Genomic DNA, 20,206 nt, shown 5'->3' on the forward strand with positions numbered 1-20,206 from the left:
ACTCCGCGGTACCTGTTTCGAGCCGCGGGATTCCAGTTTCGTAAAACGTTTCGTCAATGTATATCCAAAGAACCGACACAGACTTCGTTCGACGGAGGAGAGAATCTGGCGTCGAACAAAATTAAATTATGTTTATTCAACTCGTTAATTCACCAACGATCATCGTGGCCTACAACTCGCGTGCTATCATCCATGAAACTTACATACGTCGTACACGTCGTTTCGTTAGTACACTTATACATATATTACATACTTGTAAATGCGTCCCGAGAGACTGGAAGGAATAATTAGAATTAATATCGATAGCCGGACGAAGATGGCGGCGATCCTCCGAAAGCCGCGAGCTCGCTCGACCATCGGTTTGGATGACTGAGAGGACGTCGAGCCGAGCGCGATAATAAACGAAATTGCCCTAAATCGTGGCTGCGATCGAGCGACGATCGTCGACGTGAAAATGTAACGGAATCTCGTGCAGATTAATCGACGGAGCGTCCCCGCCGGACGCGATCATTTCACCAAACCCTTCACGCTTCTGGGAAGGTTGGGATTCGAGCCCTTGTTCACGCTCGCGGCCGTGGGTCTCATGAAACCGTGGCTTTTCGCGGTGGTCCGAGGATGAATCAACTTGCTCCTCGCAGCCGGCAGCTTCTCGATGTTGGATCGATCCAGGGAAAGCAGCGATCGTTGACTCGCGACATTCCCGGCGTTACTGCTGCCGGTCGAACCGATCGTTCGGCTCTTGTTCCCTTTTGGCGCGTCGCCCGATGCCTGGAGACGTTATTCGAATGAAACCTTAGAAGCTCTGTATTATCGAATATCGTAGAAAATTCTGGTCATGGACATGGGGGTAAAAAGATTTTGGGAAGTTATGAAATAATATTACCGAATGCAACTTGTTCCGCGAATGAAACTGCTGTTGAACGATTTCTGAAGTAGTGCTCGATTATTGAAGCAAAAGTTGCTTAACGTGAACGGGGTACGACAGACGTTTTGAAACGCGAAGAACCTCGATAAAACTTGACTCACCCCGAGAGATCTTCGAATGGTTCTGGCGGTAATGGCTGCCGGTCCGACGCTGCTTCCGCTGCTGCTGCTCCTGCTGGCGGGTATCCTGGTGACGGTGGTGCGAGGGTTGGTTCGTCGCTTTTCGAGATTCTTCGGCGGCAGCGGTGTGCTCGACGGACTCTTGCGAAGGTCGTTCGTCAGTGCTCGGATCGCGGACGTGTAGGTCCTCAGGCGAGCATGATTCGGTACCAAGTTTCTCACGGTGTTGACCGAAGTGGCGCTGTTCAAGGAACTCCTAGAGCTGCGCAGGCTGCTCCTGGAGCCCGACCTCTCCACCTCGTTTCTCGACGGATTGCTCGACGCGACGGATCCCGCGCTCGCGTTCACGCTGTCTCGTTTCACGCTGTTGGTACGTTTCGGCAGGAAGCTGGACCTCTCGGCGGTGAGCCTCATGGAGCCTCCTCGTTTCCCGAAGCCTTTGATCGACGATCCGAACGGTTGATCGATCGGCTTTTTGGCGTGGTCGTCTTCCCCGCCGCCGTTCGGAGCTACGCGGACGGTGTCGTTCTCGGAGAAACGCAATTCCGCCGGGGAACAGCGGGTCGAGTCGTGCGTGTCCGTCTCATAATTGCCGGAAGAAGTTTCTTGGCTCAAAGTCTCCGAGACCAAGCTCTGGGACTCCTCGAATCCCTCGTCGTTCATGTCTTGATCTCGAGTCTTCGAGGGCAGTCCGGGGGAGGTCGTCACGCTGATCTCGGGCACGTATCTGCCCTGAAACACGGGGCTGCTCGTCACCGGTTGCGACCCCTTTCCACCCGCATTGTCACCGGTCGTGTTCTCGAAGACTTGACTGGTGGCCGGCCTTCTGGGCAGTTTCGAATCGTTGATCGAGTCCGTTCGATCCTCGCTGCTGTCCTCTTCCTCCTCCATCGTGCCGTCCACGGAGGAAGTGGACCTTCGGCGCGAGTCCGAGAGCTGACTTCGATCTCGAGGCGTCTGCACCGTACTACTGTTCCGAGCTTGGTTCACCTGGCTCGGCGGGTTGTTGGTCAACCGAATCGCCTCCTTGACCTGACTAGGATCGATCATGCTCCTCTGGCGTTCTCGACTGGTGACGGCTCTCTCCGCGAGGACCGTCATCGAGGGCTCCCGAGGTCGCGATTCTTGCATCACGGGGCTCAACACGGTGTTGGTCACCGCCAGAACCGGCGGCGGCGGTTGGCTGACCGGCAACCTCGAGCTTCTGCGCGTGAACGCGATCGGCCTGGACAATCGTTGAAGATCCTCGCCGGAACGGGCGATGTCGGCGAGCGCCGCGTCGATGTCGAACGAGGACGCCTCGCGCCGCTTCAGTTTCTCCTGCCAGGCCCGCAGCATCGAGTCCTGATCGTGGCTGGAACCGTCGTCCTCCCCTACGTCCGGGGATGGCTGCTCGGACAAGGGCAACGTGTGCGGACGTTGAACCGGTTTCTCCTCGAACGGTTCCGACTGACCCGCGTCCTGCTTCAACTCCTTCTCCGGCGAGTCCTGCACCTTTTTGTACCTCCGCGTTCTCCTTGTCGCCGAGTACCGATCGAAGTTACCTGAAACGACGATCGTTTAACCGTGAAACGCGATCTCGTCGCCGATGGAACGAAAAATTAGGATACGTGGACTATGCTACGCTATGCTACGACTATGCCAAGGTCAGTCAAATAAGCAAAATATTTTTATCGGATCGGTGAAAGAGGAAACTCGGATTCGCTGTCATTTCAAAGCGTTGTCCACCTCGGCAATCAGAGAAACAAGATGAAGATTCCTGAGGGTTACACTCCGAATGAGTGACAACGTGTTACTCACCCGTGCCAAAGTCTCCGCTGCTGGCGTTGTTGCCGCCGCCGTGGTTCGCAGTCTTGGCGGCCGCGTTTCTGATCGACTCGTTGCACCGACTCTGGAAGGACCCGTTGCAACGCTCCCTCTTGCACGGCTCCTTCTCGACCGGCTTCACTTCCTTCGGCGGACCGAACAGCTTCCTCGTGGCCGGCGGTGTCTCGATGTTATCGGAGTCGATCTCTATCTTGTCGCTGATCTTCTCCTCTTCCTGGCCCCTCTTGTACTTCGTGAATCTCCGCGAGCCAGTGGCCTGAGTATTGCCGTACGGTTGACGCAAGTAGATCGTCAACTCGTCCTGACTGTCCAAATTCGCGTTCTCGTTCGTTCGGTTACGCTTTCTGTCTTCCTCTTTGATCGACTGCGAAAACGTGCATTTTTTTACAAACGGATCGGTCGAATCGCAACGACACCAACGGGAAGACGATATGCGAACCTGCAAGGTACCGGAGGCGAGAGCGTTTTCCGTGCCTCCGAGTTTCGATCTCGATCGTCGCGAGTATCGCGGGTCGGTCTCCTCCATGCTATTCTGTACGTTCAAGCTGGATTTCCTCCAGGGAGATTTGTCCTTTTGCGACGGATGCGTTTCGGCTTCTGGAACGAAAACGCGGACGTTATTTGGCACGAACTATCAACTGCCGGTAAGAATCGTTGAAAGAACCTTCTATAGCCTCCATCGTGCGCATCACGTCCGTCTTTTCGACCGATGGACGCCAGTCGTATATCTGAGGGCATGGATCGTGCGTGGAATTCGCTTCGGTGGGGGTGTTTGTCTTGCCTTCGCTTTCTACGGATCAGACGAACGCGCGTTTATCTATCGGGCACAGAGAGAACGCGCGAGAAGACACTTACCCGAGTCTTCGAAGGACCGTCGATTCGCCGCCTGGTGCAATTGTCGCGCTTTCCTTTGGAGTTGTTCGCCCGCGCGATCTTCTTTCTCGTTCTCCGACAGCCACGCCTCGATTTTCTGTCGCCACGCTTTTCTGTTTCGACACACGCATATAAATCGGACATGTCGTGTGCAACAACCCGATGAACAGGTACAAGTGCGAAAGATCAATTTGATTTTCGTTACCCTGCGGGTTTCGTTTCCTCTTCCTCCTGTAGGAAGGGTTTGTTCTCCACCAGAGGCGACGGGGAACTCGGCCTCTCTCTGTCGGTGGAAAAATCGGCCGTCAGCAGGTCGCTCCTGCGAGACTGGCCGCGCGCCCTTCGCGCCCACGAACGATCTGTCGACAGAATTCATTTAGGCGATCGGTTCTCTCGATTCGTCGACGAGTTCAGCTATACCTAGACTACCCCATGACTTTCTCTCGCGAGCGTTGTCCTGTCCCGAGGTCCTCAAAAAGTCCATCAGGTTACCGTCGTCGTCCTCGCTGGGTATCCGGCTTCTGCGACGACGGAGAGTACCGTTCGGTGTCACGTCTGTTCAAAAAAGCAAAATAGAAGATTATTGATACCAGGTTTACGGAGCATTGAAACTATCTATTTCACTTTTAATTATTAGCCACTCTCTTCATAGTATATACCGACGTTTTGACGTGTCCCATAAACTTAAATTCTAAGAGCACATCGTGAATCTAGTCAGCAACTCGGATGTCCCTTTCGAGAGGACACGAAAAGATAGCAATGATTGTACAGGGTGTATCAAAATTATATGTCACGACTACCATAGCGTGATTCTACACGCAAAATTCACCTTGATCTTGGAAATCAAGGTCAAAGTGTCGAAAAATTTTCTTTTATTGCATCGTACAGTACTCATCGCTCAAATTTTTCGATTCCTTGACCTTAAGTTTCGAGGTCGAAATGAATTTTGCGGTGCATTTTTTTCACAGATCTCCACCGATCCGGAGGTGTAGAATCACGCTATGATGGTCGTGAAATATAACTTTTATACACCCTGTACAAGATGGAAAATTTCAGAGTTAACCCATTTTCATCATAAGGAAATATGAAAAGGAGGCCATCATCACTATTGGATCTTATTTCAATAATTCGTCTGCGTTTCAGTGGCCTAATTTCTCCTTCACTATAATCAGAATTGCTACTTTAATCTCCAACAACACTCTTCATTTCTATTTTTTAGCTAACGAATAATGATAGTGACCAACAAAGTTGACCGTATGCATACGGCTCCGGTGATAGTGACCAGGAAAATTGAGCGTATATATACGTTAGTGATGCAAATGGGTTAACGTAGTTATCGCGGGTCAAACCTGGCGAGTAGGTAGAATCTTCTTTGGTAGATTGCTGGTCGATGGCCCCACCGGAACAGGAGCCTAACCGTCGTCGGATGCTCGGGGATCCGGCGATCGAGACGTCCTCGTCGGACGTCATTCCTCCGTTTTGTAACCTTTTCATCTGCGACGAGAAAGACGAAACGAGTAAAACGAATCCCAATGAAAGGCGTCGCTTACCTACCTTGGCGTCGTTACGATTGTAATTTCGCTGAGGCAAACCGGTATGGAGATCGAAGAGGGCATCGTAATCGAGTGTGTTCGACTCCGACTCGGAGGCTGGCGTCTCCGCTTGATTCGTGACTGTAAAGGACGAAACGCAAATACTATTAGGCCAAGCAAACGTTCGTGCCCGACTTCGCGATAAAACGCAACAATTTAGTACGCGTAAAACAGGATAGGATAGAATCGCATAAAATGAAAGAGGAACCCGTACGCAATCGCTTCTTGGCCAGCAACTGTTCTTCCCGCTGCTTGCGCCTGGCCAGCACCTGTTCTTCCTGGATCCGTCGCCTCTCGTTCTCCGCGACAGCCTGATTGAACTTCTGGCAAAACTGGTGGAATATCCTGAAGCACTCCTCGATCTTGAACGCGTTCGCGTCCTCGCAGAAGAACTCTGCGAGCGATCGTCGGACGGTCTCGAGCTCCTCCATGTCCCGCTTCAACTGGCTCATCTCCTGCTCCGCCATCTGCAGGAACTGCGCCATTTGCTCCTGTATGTCAGCCTCCGTGGAGGCGAGCTGGATCTGCGCCTTGATCTTCTTGATCTTGGTGTCGAGTGCGTTGAACTCGTTGCTCAGCTGCTCCGTGGTGGTCCTTGTCCCCGGAAACACAACGGGCAAATGATCGTCGATAATTGTGCCGGTGATTAGGAAAGGAAAGCAAGTCGGGCCTTCTTTCTCTGAGATATCGAAGAGACTCGTTTGAACGAATGTTCAAACTTGAATGCACTCACTTGGTGGCGGCTTCGAGCGTGTTCATGCTCTTCGCGAAGTCCAGCAAGTCCTTCCGTTTCCTCTCGGCTTGCTGCGGCGCGCAACATTTCGGAAAGATTAATATGCGGCTCCGGGATAAAGGAACAGAAAGTCTACTTTACCAGAGCAACGTAGTGAATCAGATTCATCCCAGGCTTGTTCGCTCGGATCTCGGTCAGCTTTTGCAGAGACGAGAGCTTAACTCCGGCTGCGTTTCCAGCGTAGCCGCCCTACGGTACAATGATTTTTAACGATCGCGATCAATATCCTATCAAGAGCGGCGTCACAGCATTCGAATCTCACCGAATTGAGGAAGTTTCCAGCGACGAGAACCATGTACAGCACCTCTTGGAGCGGCTTGTTCGTCATGAGGTCCTCACCGGCGAGGATCATCGAATTGATGCTCGGCTCCAGGTAGCCCATGTTGGCGGCGAACTCTTCTTTCAAGAGCATGCACTCTATGCGCAGCTTGTAGCTTTGGGAGAGCAAAAGGGACGGAAAATTAGTCGTATCGAGAACGATTCCTTCGAGTAAAAAGAGTACAATTCAGAATGATCAATACCATAGAAGAGCGCACTGAAAGCTCAATGTATTAGGTCGGTGCAAAAGTTTAATCCCTCCTTGTATTGTAATGTTAATACGTTCCGTGCCACGTGTACCATCGGTGGTACCCGTTAAACTTGATCTTCAGGCCACGTGTACCACCGATGGTACACGCAGACATATTTATTTAATGCTCAAACATCAAATGGCCTGAACGACAAGTCAAGTGTTAAACGAACGTGTTAAAGTGCAATATTAATATTAATATTAAAATACGACGGCGAATCAGGCGCGAACTTTTGCACTGACCTAATAAAATTTATCTTTCACTCTTTCCACTATGCCATTACGATTGCGCGTAGCAGCTTACTTTGGCACTTGGACGAGTTGCAGAAAGAATTTCTCGGCGTTGCCGAGCTTCGACTTGTCGCCGTCGAAGCTCTTCAGCATCTCCAGCTCGTCCACCTCGGGCAGGATCTTGAGAAGGCCGCGCAGCTTCTCTGCCCCGATCTCGTCGTGACCACCCTCCCTGATCAGCTGGATAATGTCTTCGTTCGAACTGCGAGTCAACGCACACGGTGACAATACGTTGAAACACGGTCACGCTCTCGTCATTCTTACCTTCGAAATTGCTTCAGAAATATGTTGACGTTCAAGCTCCTCTTGCCGTCCAGCAGAGCGATCTGAAATAATCGGCGATTATTCATTAGCGAAAGGTTAAATGAGCCGGGTTGACAGTAAAGTCTGCGGTTTCGATGAAAATAGACGAATGTAACATTATGTTTGCGTTTCGTTCCTTACTGCCAGAGGTACAATTTTGCCGATACGCACCTCGGTCGGTTCTCGTCGTCGCCTCTCGACGTCGGAGTTGGCTCCGTAGGCAGCGGAGCAAGAGGATGCGGCCGGAAGCATCGGCGGCACTTGTTGGCAGAAGAGGCCCTCCATCTCTGCCCAGTCTATGTCCGCCATGGGGGAGTTTTGGTGTTCGTCCGCGACCAGCGACCAAATGTTTCGCTTGCCGATTACCTGCGCGCGAGAAAGTATCGTTAACAACGAGAATCGTAGGATCTATCGAATATCTAGGGACGGCGTTGGCGTGATCGCAAGGTCTAGCATTTGGATTGTCCTGTTGAGTACTCGCGTGATCCAGGCACCTCCCGTGTAGCTTAGGTGGGCGTGGGTTTTTAGTGGGTACCCCTTGGGGATTCCCCCCAAGGGTAGTCCCACATAACCCCGACTCCCCCCAGGGAGTCGGGGAATGCGTAAAGCATTTTCCCACGGAAAAAAAAAAAGGTCTAGCATTTGGATCCCTCGAATCGAGTGGTGAAGCTCGGTTTACGCAACAGCGCGCGTATTACGAGAAAATTGAATTTTTAAAGGTGGACGGAGAATCGCAGGGCCCACGCACGGGCGGCGCGGACGCAGAGAAGGCGTAGGAGAGCAAGCAGGGGCAACGGTAGCAGTAGGTACTTTATGATTGGGTATCTTGTTCCAATTGATGGTTTTCATTTTCGCCTTGGGGGTGGGTATTTCCTGTTGCGGCAGCAGCCTCGCGTGATTATTCGGCGGCTCGGGGGTAGGCGCCCGTGCGACCGGGGACACGTGCAACGGCGGCGGCAGAGGCGGCGGCGGTTCCATCGATACATCGGCTTGCGTCGCGTTGGCGGTAAGAAACGGCGGAGGCGGAGGCGGCGTGAAAAACCGGCCTTGGCTCGACGAGTTCGGTGCCACCGATGGATCGAGAGGCGGTGGCGGGGGCGGCAGCGGCGGCAGAGGTGGCAAAGGCGAGGAAGACGACGTGTTCGTCACCGTCACCGTCGCTGGATTGCTCGTCGAATTGCTCGCGGGCAGCGACGCCTTCCGAGACGTTCCGCAAGACTGTTCGTTGCCTCTACAATGACAGCACAGATTCGTCTGTAAAAGAAACGGCCTGTAAGTCCACCACATCGTTGGAGCTCGCATTAGTCCTACAAATTACGGCTGTCGCCCGCTTAACCCCTCGAGGACTTTACGCATTTATCACTAAAACGAGTAGGTGTGATTTAAAGTGGCGGACAGATTAAAGGAATGTGAAAGCTTTAATGTATTAGTCTGGACTTGTTAAAATGATTCAGATAGGACAGAAATGTCTGTTTGGCCTCTCTTATTTTCATTCTGCGTAAAGTCTAATGTTTAACGTTGTAGAATGTTAGGTGTGTTACCGAATTCTGTTGGCGATCTAGACTGTTTGATATTTTTCGTAACTATAAGGTATGAAAGCGTATCGTATTTAACAATTTGACCGCGTGTAATAAATTTTCGAATATTCGTTACAGACAATTTGGTGTACCGATGTCGTTCCCGATTAACAGCACCGCATACGGACCAACGTCAACGCGTGCAGATACGCTATTCTGTGTCGTTGAAATGTGTAACATCATCGATACTCCACTTTATTCCTTTTTCCTCGTTTTGATAGGAGCGAATACGACGTTGGCGAGGTGTCGTTCGTGCACGGTGTTGTTAAGTGGGCGACGGTCTTTATTGCACGGATAATTGCGCCCAGCCCGAATCGCAATAGCCAATTTCTCTCGAATCCCTGTCAACAGCTCCGCATCCACGGCCCACTCTCTGTTTCCATCGCGTAGATACCGAAAGGAAATCTAGTTGGTGGAAGAGGAAAGGAGCAGAGGAAACGGAGAGGGAGCGAAGCTTGTTAAAATTACCTGGAGACTGGGCGATCGCAGCAACTTGGTGGCGTCTTCTCGGTTTTCTAAAAGCGTCGCTCTATGCACCAACGTCTCCGCCGTGTCCCATGCTAAGTCGCTGGCAGGGTCTTTGGGGTCCAGCCGCAGCAGATGTTGAAGCACGCTCAGGAATGGGATCTCTTGCGGGGTGTCCGCGATCTGCGGAGCAGACGAGCCTCGGATTTACCTTTCCACGGATTTAGACGCATCGGTTTGGCGGCGCTCCGCGCACTCTTACTTGTCCGAGGATCGCGTAGAACACGTCCACGTGAGAGGAAAGGTCGATCCCCGGTGGTCCGTGGTTCGACAACTCCTCGTCGGCCTCTCGTTGGTCGTCGAACACGTCGAGCTGAACCCTCAGATCCGGAGCGTGGCTCTTCCTGCAAGAACAATCCTCGTCACCTTCCCGATCCGGGTACATTTTACGGGTTTCTCAGTTGTTCGCTCTATTTTCGTCTACCGCTCGACGCACGTGTCTTTTCTAGCATTTCAATTTCTCCGCCTCGGCTTTCGTTTTCTCTCTTACACGCGCTCGCTTTCCCCCCCTCTCTCTCTCTCTCTCTCACTCTTTCTTACCCTCGTTTTCTCTGCCTATTCTTCACGAACGAACATTTCGATTTCCTGCTAGCTTCTAAACGGCTCGTTGTCCGCGCTTTCGCGTTACATCCGCGCGACCTGACAGAGCGGAGCATCAACGGTGAATCATGAATCGGTGTCGCTTCCGTTTGGAACGCGCGATCCGTTATCCGGTTATTCTTACACGGCCAGAGTGTAAATACGTGCCCCTCATAATCTAATGTATCGGCACGCGCGCATCGCGTGCGAACGAGAAGAGCAAGGACGGATGATGTCTCGTTAACGCGTTCACTGCCACGCGAATTTCATGCGTTTCGCACAAGTTCCGCCCGTTTCAATCGCAGAAGCGAGTTAATCGTGACGATCGTTAGGTTCCCGAAGCTTTCAGCTCGCAACTGTGATCCGGTTAATTTCTGCATAGATGAATTGATATTCAGCGGTATCAATTTTCCTAAGTAATTCCACCGGTCACCACCGTTTCAACGTTCCGCTAAGCGAAACTCCTCTTCAGCGTACGTTCGCTCGAATATCGGGAAGAATTCCGTCGGAGCGCGGACGTGGAGTTTGGGGAAACACGGGAAGCCGAGTCCCGTCTCCGCGATGCACGCCCGAAAATAGTCGACGTCTTCGTTGCGGCTCGTCGATCTTTCGGCCCGGCGCGGTGTGCAGCGAAAGTCGAGAAACGAACGCGAGATCGAAAATCGTTTCGACGAGCTCGCTCCGCGTACGATTGCGTCTTACCCGGCGAGACGAAATCGTCCGAGCCGAGACCGTCGAGGCCGATCGGGAGCCGATCGGATGGCTGGGTGCGTCGTTGACGTTGACGACGACGACGTTGGCGTAGACCACGCGAAAAACTGTAACCGCACGGGAAAACAGAGACTGACTGGTCGTCGGAAGAAGATCGCGGTAGCATCTCCAGCGAGCCGCAGCTGCAGGTGCACTGCGCGCGAAGAGTTAATTCGGGCTCTCTTCGCTCCCTTCGAGCCTTCGAGCCTTCGAGCCGGATGTTTCTTCGCGTTTTCTTTTTCCCTGTCCTCGCTCTACGCCGTTTCACGCGAGCGTTCTCGCAGGACACCCGCCGCTCCTCGTTTCTCTGTTCTTCGCGACCCTTTCGCGGAAACTCGGAGAAAGAGAAAAACGCAGCCGACGCGAGATTCCATTCCGCGCGGGGCGATCTCGTGAATTGCTATACTTTCTGCCGCCTTGCAGCGTCGACAAAGATTTCGGAATGAGACGCGCTATTGTGGTCAAATTCTATTTAATCGTTGGCACGGTGACCGGCATTGTTTCCTAATGATATTGAACATCTGTTTATTACTACAGAAATTAGATTATAGCGTAAGATGGCATCGAACGTGTTAGCGAAAATATAGAGATACAAACAACAGGGAATTCTCCGTTTCCTCGGGGAAATTCTAAACGACGAAGAAGCTCTGATCGGTCGTGGATGCAAAGAAAATGGTGGCGCGCGAGGGGTTGAAGCGGCTCGTTCGAATAGTTTTGTTCGATCGAGAATAGTTTGCACGGCCGTCATCCCGCGGAGGAATGACAGATCGTACTATTCCTGTAGACTGTGGTGTAGAGAGTGATTTAAACGGAGACCAAAGAAAAGGATACGAACGCGAAGCCGACGCATCGTGATTCGCCACAAATAATTGTCGCGAGCGCGACGCGGCGGCCGGTCTTTTCCTCTGCAGTTCGTTCGCTCGACGGGCCATTGTTTACACAACAATGCGAACAGAAAAAACGTAACACGCGCAGCACCGTGATGCGTACACCGACGCTACGGGCTATCGACTGCAGACTGTACTGACTATCGAGACTCATTAGCGACGGTACGCGGGGGAAAAGAATGATCGCGCGCTACAACCAATGATTGTACACTGATGGGCAAGATTATAAGACACCACGAAAATTACTGAGAAAAGGAATTTGTCGTACATAAAGTAAAATGTTTTATTTTAACAGACCAAAGCTTACAATTTTGTCCAAACACATCTTTAACTGCCATGTCAGTCACATATGACAGTGATTTTTGACTAGGTTTAGACATTCACTTTTAGTGTGACATATCCAGATAAACCGAATTTTATTAAAATCTTTAGAATTCAAAAGGGTTAAAACAGCATCCCCTATAATATATTTAAGATTTCTAGTTTCGCTTGTATTAATTAACCCTATTTTCATTCTAAAACTAAATTTTTCTTCCGTCTTAGAATATTTCCATTTTATTCATACAAAACTGATCCGATTTCCACATATAATATTTGAATGTTTAGCAATCTATTAAATACGAATTTTGTAATGTAACCAATATTTTGTAATATTTTTTTCAATTTCTAGTGGCGCTTCACAGATACCACTCGAGTGCAAAGGGTTAAATTACTCTGATTTTGTAAGAATCTCTGGGAATGATATTTGGCACTTAACTCTTTGAGGCACACGCTTTTAAAGAAAGTAAAAACCTTAGCTGCACAGAATTTTGCGAATTCACTGCGTCGCACAATGAGCGAACCTTTATCACAGCAGCACACACAACTTGCTGATGCGTTTTGATTTGCATACATTTTTTTTCCACTTATTTACGTATTTACCATTGGTGCATAGCATTGCCAACTAAATGAAAAACTTTAAATAAAATATTAAACTGTATGACTATGAGTAACTTCAACTTTTCGAGGTGGGTTAAAATATATCCCACTATGCAGAAGAAGCTAAGCAAAAGGTGGGATAGTTTTTAACCCACCTAGCCCGAAAGAGTTAAGAGACTAGTGTATAGAGTTGTATTTGGACTGTTTTTGTTTGTTTAGATCGTGGCGGAAGCGGTAATTTTTCTTTTCGCTTAAATCTGTATGCGTATACATACAGATCCCGGTAACGGTATAATTAAATAGGGGCGTCTTATAATTCTGTCCACCAGTGTATTTGGATTAGTGCATGCAATTCGCTGCGCGCTGCATAGGCTGGATGAATGCTTCGCTCGTTAGTCAACCAATCCTTGATATACAATTGCTTAATGGTTCTGGCTTGATGCGTACGGCGCTCGATGCATGCGCGACATTAACGTTGCATTAGGTGCAAATGAGAAGGTGTGGGTACAATAAGGCGCCCTTTCGTAACGTTCATTATTATTTATTATTCAACAATGTTAAGGTGTTAATCAGTTAATACCGCGAATCCAGGTCGTCGAAGAGTACTCACCGCAGCTCGTTCAGGACCGGAAGAAGCTTCAGGCCTGAAACGGAAAAGACCGGTGGTCAGTTTCTTCGATCGGGTTTTCTCACTCTCTCTTGAAGCTTTTGCTCTTGCTCTTGCTCTACCAACCGATGAACTCGTTGCGGATTCGTATGCGATCCTTGAGCACCGGCGTGGAGATCACCAAACAGTTGACGAAGGCCAGCAGCCCTGTCCGATAATCCTCCGCGGTGGCTTTCCGCAGCTCGTCGACCACGATCCGCAACCTGTACCGTTCCCCTTTACGTTCCTGCAACGTTTCCTCAAGTTCGATCGTTTCGAAGGAACATCGTCCTCGTCGAAGCCTCCTCGAGACGGTTCTCCCGTTCTCGCACGCGCGCGCACGCTCGTCGCCGATCTACGCAAATTTCTGTATCGCGAGCACCGCAGATTACCTTCGCGACTTTAACTTCAACATCAACATACGATAAGCACAGAGATTCGTCGCAGCTGCGTATCTACGCGGCGAATTACCCAGCGCGCGGTAGGACATTCCTCCCGAAAACCCGGCAAAAACCATTACAGAACGTTGTTCGTAGGCTCAAGGTCAGAATATTATACATCATACGTCTTAACGTCAGCCACCACATTACGAGATAAGAAATACATTTTAACGTTCAACACTAAACCTACCAAGCACAAAACATGTAAAAGTGAAACGTCTTATAGAAGGGAGAAGATTGACTTTACTTAAACTTTGTACGATTTTCATTATAGTATGTGGTTAAATGAAGAAGTCATTTCACATGAAAACGTTTTTATAATTTCAGTAACTGTGAAATAGAAAACCGGTCATTTCGACCGTGGTAGGTTTAGTATTAACCCTTTGCACTTGAAGCCATTTTAACTCCAAAACGAAACATTTCTTCTGACCTAGAATATTTCCCTTCTATATATATTTTTTCATGCTATACATGCGAAAATGGTGCAATTTACTCGTAGAGTACTGAAATGTTTAGTAATTTTTTAAATACAAACAAATTTAATAATGCGAAAAATATTTTGAATAATGATACAGCAATTTTTAGTAGCGCCTTACAGTCGCCATTCCAGTGCTAAGGGTTAAAACATCAAGGCGACCTTCATTTTTGGTCGAAAAAGAACTGTTTCAATACCGATCACCATTTGAAACATTTAAAAATCGCTACTATGAAAATGACGTTTCAGAAACCGGAGGATTTGTTAACTTCCGACGAACTCTGCTGCTCCACGAGACAAAAAGATATTAATTCATGGTTCCTCGTACGTTCATCGATCTCGGAAAAATTGTACGTCTCCCGCAAAAGTTTTTAAATTGACTTTTCGTCGATTCTTCGGGCAAAACAGCGGTAGAAGACACGCGCGCGCGTATGTACATTGTACATTTCGAAGAGCGAGAACCGTCCCGGTGTTTGCCGAAGGAAGGCCTCGAGAGTATGGCAAGTTTTGAACGTGCTCGGCACCTGGTACGCGTGAAGAGTGTCGATAACCCTCTGCCTTCCATCTTGACTGTACACGCAAAGCGCCGAAAGCAGATCCACCACTTGTTTCTTCACCGAGGGACAGGCGGTGTCCAAAGCTGAAATTGGAATTGAACGCAACGATCGGTTGTACGACTCGCGGAACAAGTAAAGGAGAGAGTTGTAGTTTTCTTATTATTTTCAAGGATTTGTTAACCCCTTGCCCTACAATCTCGAGTCAGACTCGTGACGAAGATTCTGAACAGAGTCTAATAAATATCTATGTTATTAATTTCCTTTAAACCGAAATAAAATTCTATTTTGTCGTAGTTGATATATATATCCTTCGGAGAAAACATAGGCATACAATAAATATAAACTATCTTTTTTTTCTATGAAATTCTGAACGATGAAGAATTTCTGATCATTATAATCACAAAATAAATAGTAGTGCAAGGGGTTAAGCTTGTAGGGTAAGGGACCCGTTTACTGTACGAGTGTCAATTACTGTGCCTGTATTAATTACACTTATTTTTAAAGAATAAAATAAGATAGGCAGAGTAATTGGGTCCCTCACCCCTACGAGGTTATCAATGCTTTAATTCAGTTTTTTACTAGGCCGGATTTGCTTTTATTCAGAAAAAGGAAGAAATCCAAAGCTCTGCAAGATTCATAATATTTATATTTCTACAGCACATAGGGAATTTCTTAAATTCCTACGTTTGATTTTCCATTTACAGTCACACCTGTTTTTGTGCGATAGATAGGGACCGCATAAAAGAAACCGCACAAAAAAAAATATTCAGTAACTTCATAAATAGCTACAACAAATAATTTTTTACAACATATTAAAGAAATTTGTTTTATGCGCTGGAGAGGGACCGCATAAACAAGGTTTCACTTAGGAGATATGTCAAAGATTTACGAAATGGCGAGAAAGTGCTTTCCAAACAAAATAAATAATTAAATTACACATGGAAACATTAAAAATATATATAATTTCTCATTTTAAACATGGAGAAATTTTCAAAATGCACATAATTCAATACTAGCCGTCGTAGTCCAAAACGCGCATCTTCTTGTGATGAGAACATTACAAGGGTGTTATAATGCCAACACCGTTGGCATGCATATACCGCAAAACAAAGTCGCACAAAAAAAAAATCGCATAGAAAAGGACCGCACAAAAACAGGTTTGACCTTATATCTATTCTGAGAATTTCTAGATTAGGGTATCCGATGTTTGTACCCTCTCCTTTATTGCTCGAGGTGCGCTGTTCGTCTCGGACTTACCCGAAGCGAGTTTGACGCAGTAATCGGGATTGTCCACGATATAGTCGAGACCAACATTGGAGTCCATGTTGACCGCATTTGTGGAAATCCGTGCCACCAGCCTGAAACAGGACGAACCGATTGAACGAGTGAATTTCCTCCCGAAAGATGCAGAAACGTCGCGCGCCGCGCCGATTGTTCTCGCCGGTTCTGTATTCCGTGCGCGAGGCGAGGCGAGGCGAGGCGAGGCGAGTCGAGGCGGGTCGAGGCGAATCGAGGCAAGTAAACCTGCCGCTCGAAACAAAATGACGCATCGTTCGTCGTTCCGTAATGGACACGGCCTTTTTCACTTTTGTCGCCTTCGGTGAACAAAAATAAACGCGAAGGGAATTCATGAACTTGGAGAAACGATGCCAACTGCACCAATGGAACCGAACCGTCCGCACAGTGGTTCGATCGCCACAATTAGCTCGAGGAAATTCATTTTCGAATCAACGAAAACTAACTGTGTCTGATCTATAATAACCGTTCAATCTTAATAAACGATGAACCTTAATTATTAACGCTTACAGATTAGGAAAACTTCGACTGAACGGTGGACATTGAACTGGCACTTGTTCGATCCTCCAAATCGATAGAAATATTTTAATATTAAAATAACAAGTTAATAAATCATTTAATAAAAAAAAGTATAGACATTTTACTTTCGTTTAATCACAGTCTGTGCCTGCAAAACGTTGCAAATCAGGTCGAAATAAATATTTTAAAAAATACTTTTGAAAGGCATATTTTATAAAATGTCTTGTTATAAAATATTTTTTAAAATGTCTAAAAAACTGTTATAGCTATAGGAATAGTTTCACCGGCAAAGTTGTGCAATTTTTTGTAAGGAATAGATCTGCAGAAACAGATTTCAAATATCACCGATTGGTATTGACATTTTTAATGAAATTATCACTAGCGCCAAGAGTGATCGAACCATAAGCTCGCGTTTGAAATGATTGCGCGGGTATCCGCTTTACTAAATAGCAAAGCTAATTTCTGTGGACTCAGTTTTCCGTATCTCTTCGATACACTCCGTTTCCGGTGGGCGAATTTTTCACAGCCGCGTAGCGGTCCACGTGCGAGTCGCGGCGCGTTCGAACGGTTTTCGTGTCGAAAGAAAAATAGCGTACTTCGCGTGACGAACACCTGCCGAGATCGAGATGGAGATTGGGATCGGGATCGGGATCGAGATCGAGAGTGCGGTACAAACATGGGAAAGAGGCCCGAGGAAAGAAGAAAGGAGGAAAGGAAGAAAGGAACGACGATGAGGCGGTCGGCGAGAGAAAGAGGAAGCTGGAAATGAGAAAAAGCGCGAGATAGTAAGAGTGAAAGGGCGGGAGAGGAAGAACGAGAAAGAGGGGGAAAGACCATAGGATTGCGTCACTGTACGCATGCACATACCTCTAGTCACGTTTAAAAATAGATTCTCGAATATTAAGGACCACGATGCAAGCTGACCCGCGATAAATCGCGAACAGACCGAAGGGCCCACGTTCGGAATGATCCGATTCGCGGCGACTCCCGTCGATCGAAATCCCGGCTGCTCTGATCTTCCGAGTTTCCGGAAATGCTGATCGGATGATCGAAGCATCGAACGTCCCGTAGATGGTAACGGAACGACCGAGGGATTCGATCGTGATTTCAATTCGAATGTCGAAGTCGGAATCGGAATCGGAATCGGCATCGGGCAGGAAGATTCGCGATGTATAATTCCGAGCGCGCACCGGCCAATAAAAGCTGGACGAAATGATTCATGCTAGTACGCCTTGCTGCAGCCGTACTAAGCCATCGGAGCTTCCTGCAATCGTCGTTCCTGCCGACGACCTCGAAGTTCGCACTCGCGTGTCTACAATTACGGTCGCTGGCCATCTTAGGAAGGCCGCGATCGAAACGAGGAAAAAATAAACGAAACGATCTGGTTTTTTGTATTGGCCGGGCCTCTCGCGGACTTTTGCCGCCGCGATCCGGAAAGGTCGCGACCACGGGAATGTTTTTCGACAACGAAATCGCGCGCCTACCTTCTCGGCCGTCCGGTCCGCCGAGAAATCGAACGAAACGAAACGAGATCGAGATCGATCGTCGTCGGTTCTAGCGTGGGCCGACGTCTAGGCGGAAAAGATTACGTTAGCCGACGCGAAAGTCGCGACAGACTAGACAGGAGGAGAAGGAAAAGGTTTTGGCGCCGGGATGAAAATTTCGGTGGCGTTCGCGATCGAGCGTGATCGAGCCTGATCGCGCCCAAGTTCGAACGGAGACACAGTGGAACGACTTGCACGCGCGCGCGCGCGCGCTTTCGATCGCGATTCGATGGTTTGTCGTATCGCGACGACTTGCTAATAGTAGGCAACCGGAGAGCAAGCCATTGTGGACGTACGCACGAATTCGCCCGAGTATGTATATCGTATAGGTGTGCATTTAGGCACACGTATACTATATGAAATAACGCTCACGGCGGACACGGGATACCATATCGGGTACCTTGTTGACCTCGCCTTTCTTCTCTGTCTCTCGTGTACTCGTTCTGTTTCGATCTCGCGAACGCACGCGCGCGCGTGTTCTCGCTGACTATCTGCTCTCCTCTCTTCCCACGTCTTTCACTTCTGACAAAAGAAGTTTCGGCTGTCGCCTAATGTCGCTTCTCTCTCGCTACGTTCGAAAACCCAGAAAAAGCGACGCGGAACAAACGAGACGGGAGGATCCAGAAGACGGAGAGGAACACGCGAGAGGATTCGGAAATCAGTCGGCGATCAAAGTCGAGGGCAATTCCGGGGACCGAGTTTTCGACAAAAACGCTCCGGGAAAACGGATATCGCGCAGCTGCGAACCGCAGCTGAGATCCCGGACTTGGTTGGTCGCCGTGCGATCGTTAGAAGCGCACGTGCGCGAGACCCGCTGCCATTTCGGTATCGCATCGTTTCGCGATTGTCGGCCCGTTTCGAGAAAAACCGTGCGTGGACGGGGCCCGTTTCTAAATGTCCATGTATAGCCGTGATCAGGGACATCCGGATGTTTTCTATCTCTCCGTATGACGCGTCGCGCCGCGCCGTGTGAAACGCGATTCTACCCAGGACATTTCGACCAGCGATCTCGACCGTCTGCAGAATCGTTCGCCGATATTTGGAAAGCGAAACACGATCGAGGAAGGACCCGTCGCCCGTCGTCGTCGCGTCTCAACGACGCGGCGGCGGACACACCTGCGCGCATGGATCGTTGATCGTTCGAGCCGGGGATTTCGAATCGTTCTACGACGATAGAAGGCAACTGTGGTTACCTTGTCGCAACGTGGTCATGGCCCCGACTGGTCGCGAGACACGGTGGTCAGGATCGTCCCCCCTTTACTTTTACTTTTGCATCTATGAGGCTCGTCGACGTCTCCAGCCGTGTGCATATTCGCGCGGCTTGTAATTCCCGTTTCTCTCCTCTCGTCTCTTCTCTCTTTCTCTTTCTCTCGGAATAAAGGTCGAAGCCGAGCGAAAACGAAAGTGTTTCGAAATGAAAATACCGGCCGTTAAATTTCGAATTATGTAACGCGAGCTCCGAAGCTCGATTCGAACGCCGCATGTTTGCGATCGCGATGCGGCGAGTACTTAGTTGCTCTACGACTATAAACTTTCCTCGGACGTTTGCGACCTCGAAACAAAGGTGTACGAGCGCGCGCGCGCGAATCGTTGATGCGATATCGAGAAAAAAATAAAACCGATCCACGCGCGAGCGCTAGATAGGAAAGCTCACCGGTACGATTGGTAATGTTTAATTATACGTGTACGAGCGCGCGCGCGCGCGCGATTAGGATTCATCGTTGGACGCGTTGCGAAAACGCTCCGCGATTCGAAATGGAAAATAACGCGCGCGGTACACGCTCGAACGAGTAGGGGGGCCGCGTAACTTCGTTTGAAATTCAAAGTGACCCTCTCTGCGAGCTAGCTTTCGTCAACGGAATCGCGGACAAAGTAACGCGCGCCCGCGTACGTATAAGGGAAACGAATGCGAATGCGAGTGCGAGTGCGAGTGCGGATGCAGATGCGAACGATGAGCGGCAGGACACGCGACTCGGAATCCAATGAAAATGAAAATCGATGGACTATATCGATCGATCCTGGAGATGCGTTCTCTCACCTTTGATTACTAGCCCGATCAACAGGTTGACCGACGCGACGAACGGAGGATCCTTTGCTCGATTGGCATCCTGAACGCAGGTAGCACGCGACGTCGCGACGCGGCGCGCACACACACTTTTTTCGTCGATCGCCGATTCGCGGAAACTGCGTTTCAGGAGCGCG

The 20,206-nt window shown here is 49.2% G+C and overlaps 1 protein-coding gene across 1 annotated transcript; it reads right to left on the bottom strand.

Annotated features, from left to right (window-relative positions):
* Positions 1–111: 111 nt before the first annotated feature.
* Positions 112–20,176, bottom strand: Form3 (FH2 domain-containing protein formin 3). The gene is made up of 25 exons (XM_076801011.1): positions 20,043–20,176; positions 15,903–16,003; positions 14,613–14,728; positions 13,261–13,420; positions 13,138–13,171; positions 9,596–9,737; positions 9,337–9,516; positions 8,102–8,545; positions 7,463–7,657; positions 7,253–7,314; positions 7,002–7,190; positions 6,392–6,563; positions 6,211–6,318; positions 6,070–6,140; positions 5,551–5,930; positions 5,299–5,417; positions 5,094–5,238; positions 4,165–4,299; positions 3,950–4,103; positions 3,727–3,857; positions 3,536–3,661; positions 3,311–3,468; positions 2,845–3,235; positions 1,027–2,588; positions 112–768 (listed from the first exon to the last, which is right to left on the bottom strand). The coding sequence occupies exons 2-25, from the start codon at positions 15,967–15,969 to the stop codon at positions 508–510; spliced, it is 5,502 nt and encodes a 1,833-aa protein (XP_076657126.1). The 5' UTR covers positions 15,970–16,003; positions 20,043–20,176; the 3' UTR covers positions 112–507.
* Positions 20,177–20,206: the final 30 nt, after the last annotated feature.

Source organism: Halictus rubicundus, chromosome 15 (assembly GCF_050948215.1).
Source record: "Halictus rubicundus isolate RS-2024b chromosome 15, iyHalRubi1_principal, whole genome shotgun sequence".
Classification (NCBI taxonomy): Eukaryota; Metazoa; Arthropoda; class Insecta; order Hymenoptera; family Halictidae; genus Halictus; species Halictus rubicundus.

What these genes read in the sequence shown, in the direction of transcription:
- Form3 (XM_076801011.1), bottom strand. Translation starts at nt 15,969, where the DNA reads ATGGACTCCAATGTTGGTCTCGACTATATCGTGGACAATCCCGATTAC. An exon ending in CTGCGTCAAACTCGCTTCGG is followed by an intron (nt 14,729 to 15,902) that starts GTAAGTCCGAGA and finishes TTCCAATTTCAG; the next exon opens with CTTTGGACACCGCCTGTCCC. An exon ending in ACAATCGTAACGACGCCAAG is followed by an intron (nt 5,239 to 5,298) that starts GTAGGTAAGCGA and finishes TTCTCGTCGCAG; the next exon opens with ATGAAAAGGTTACAAAACGG.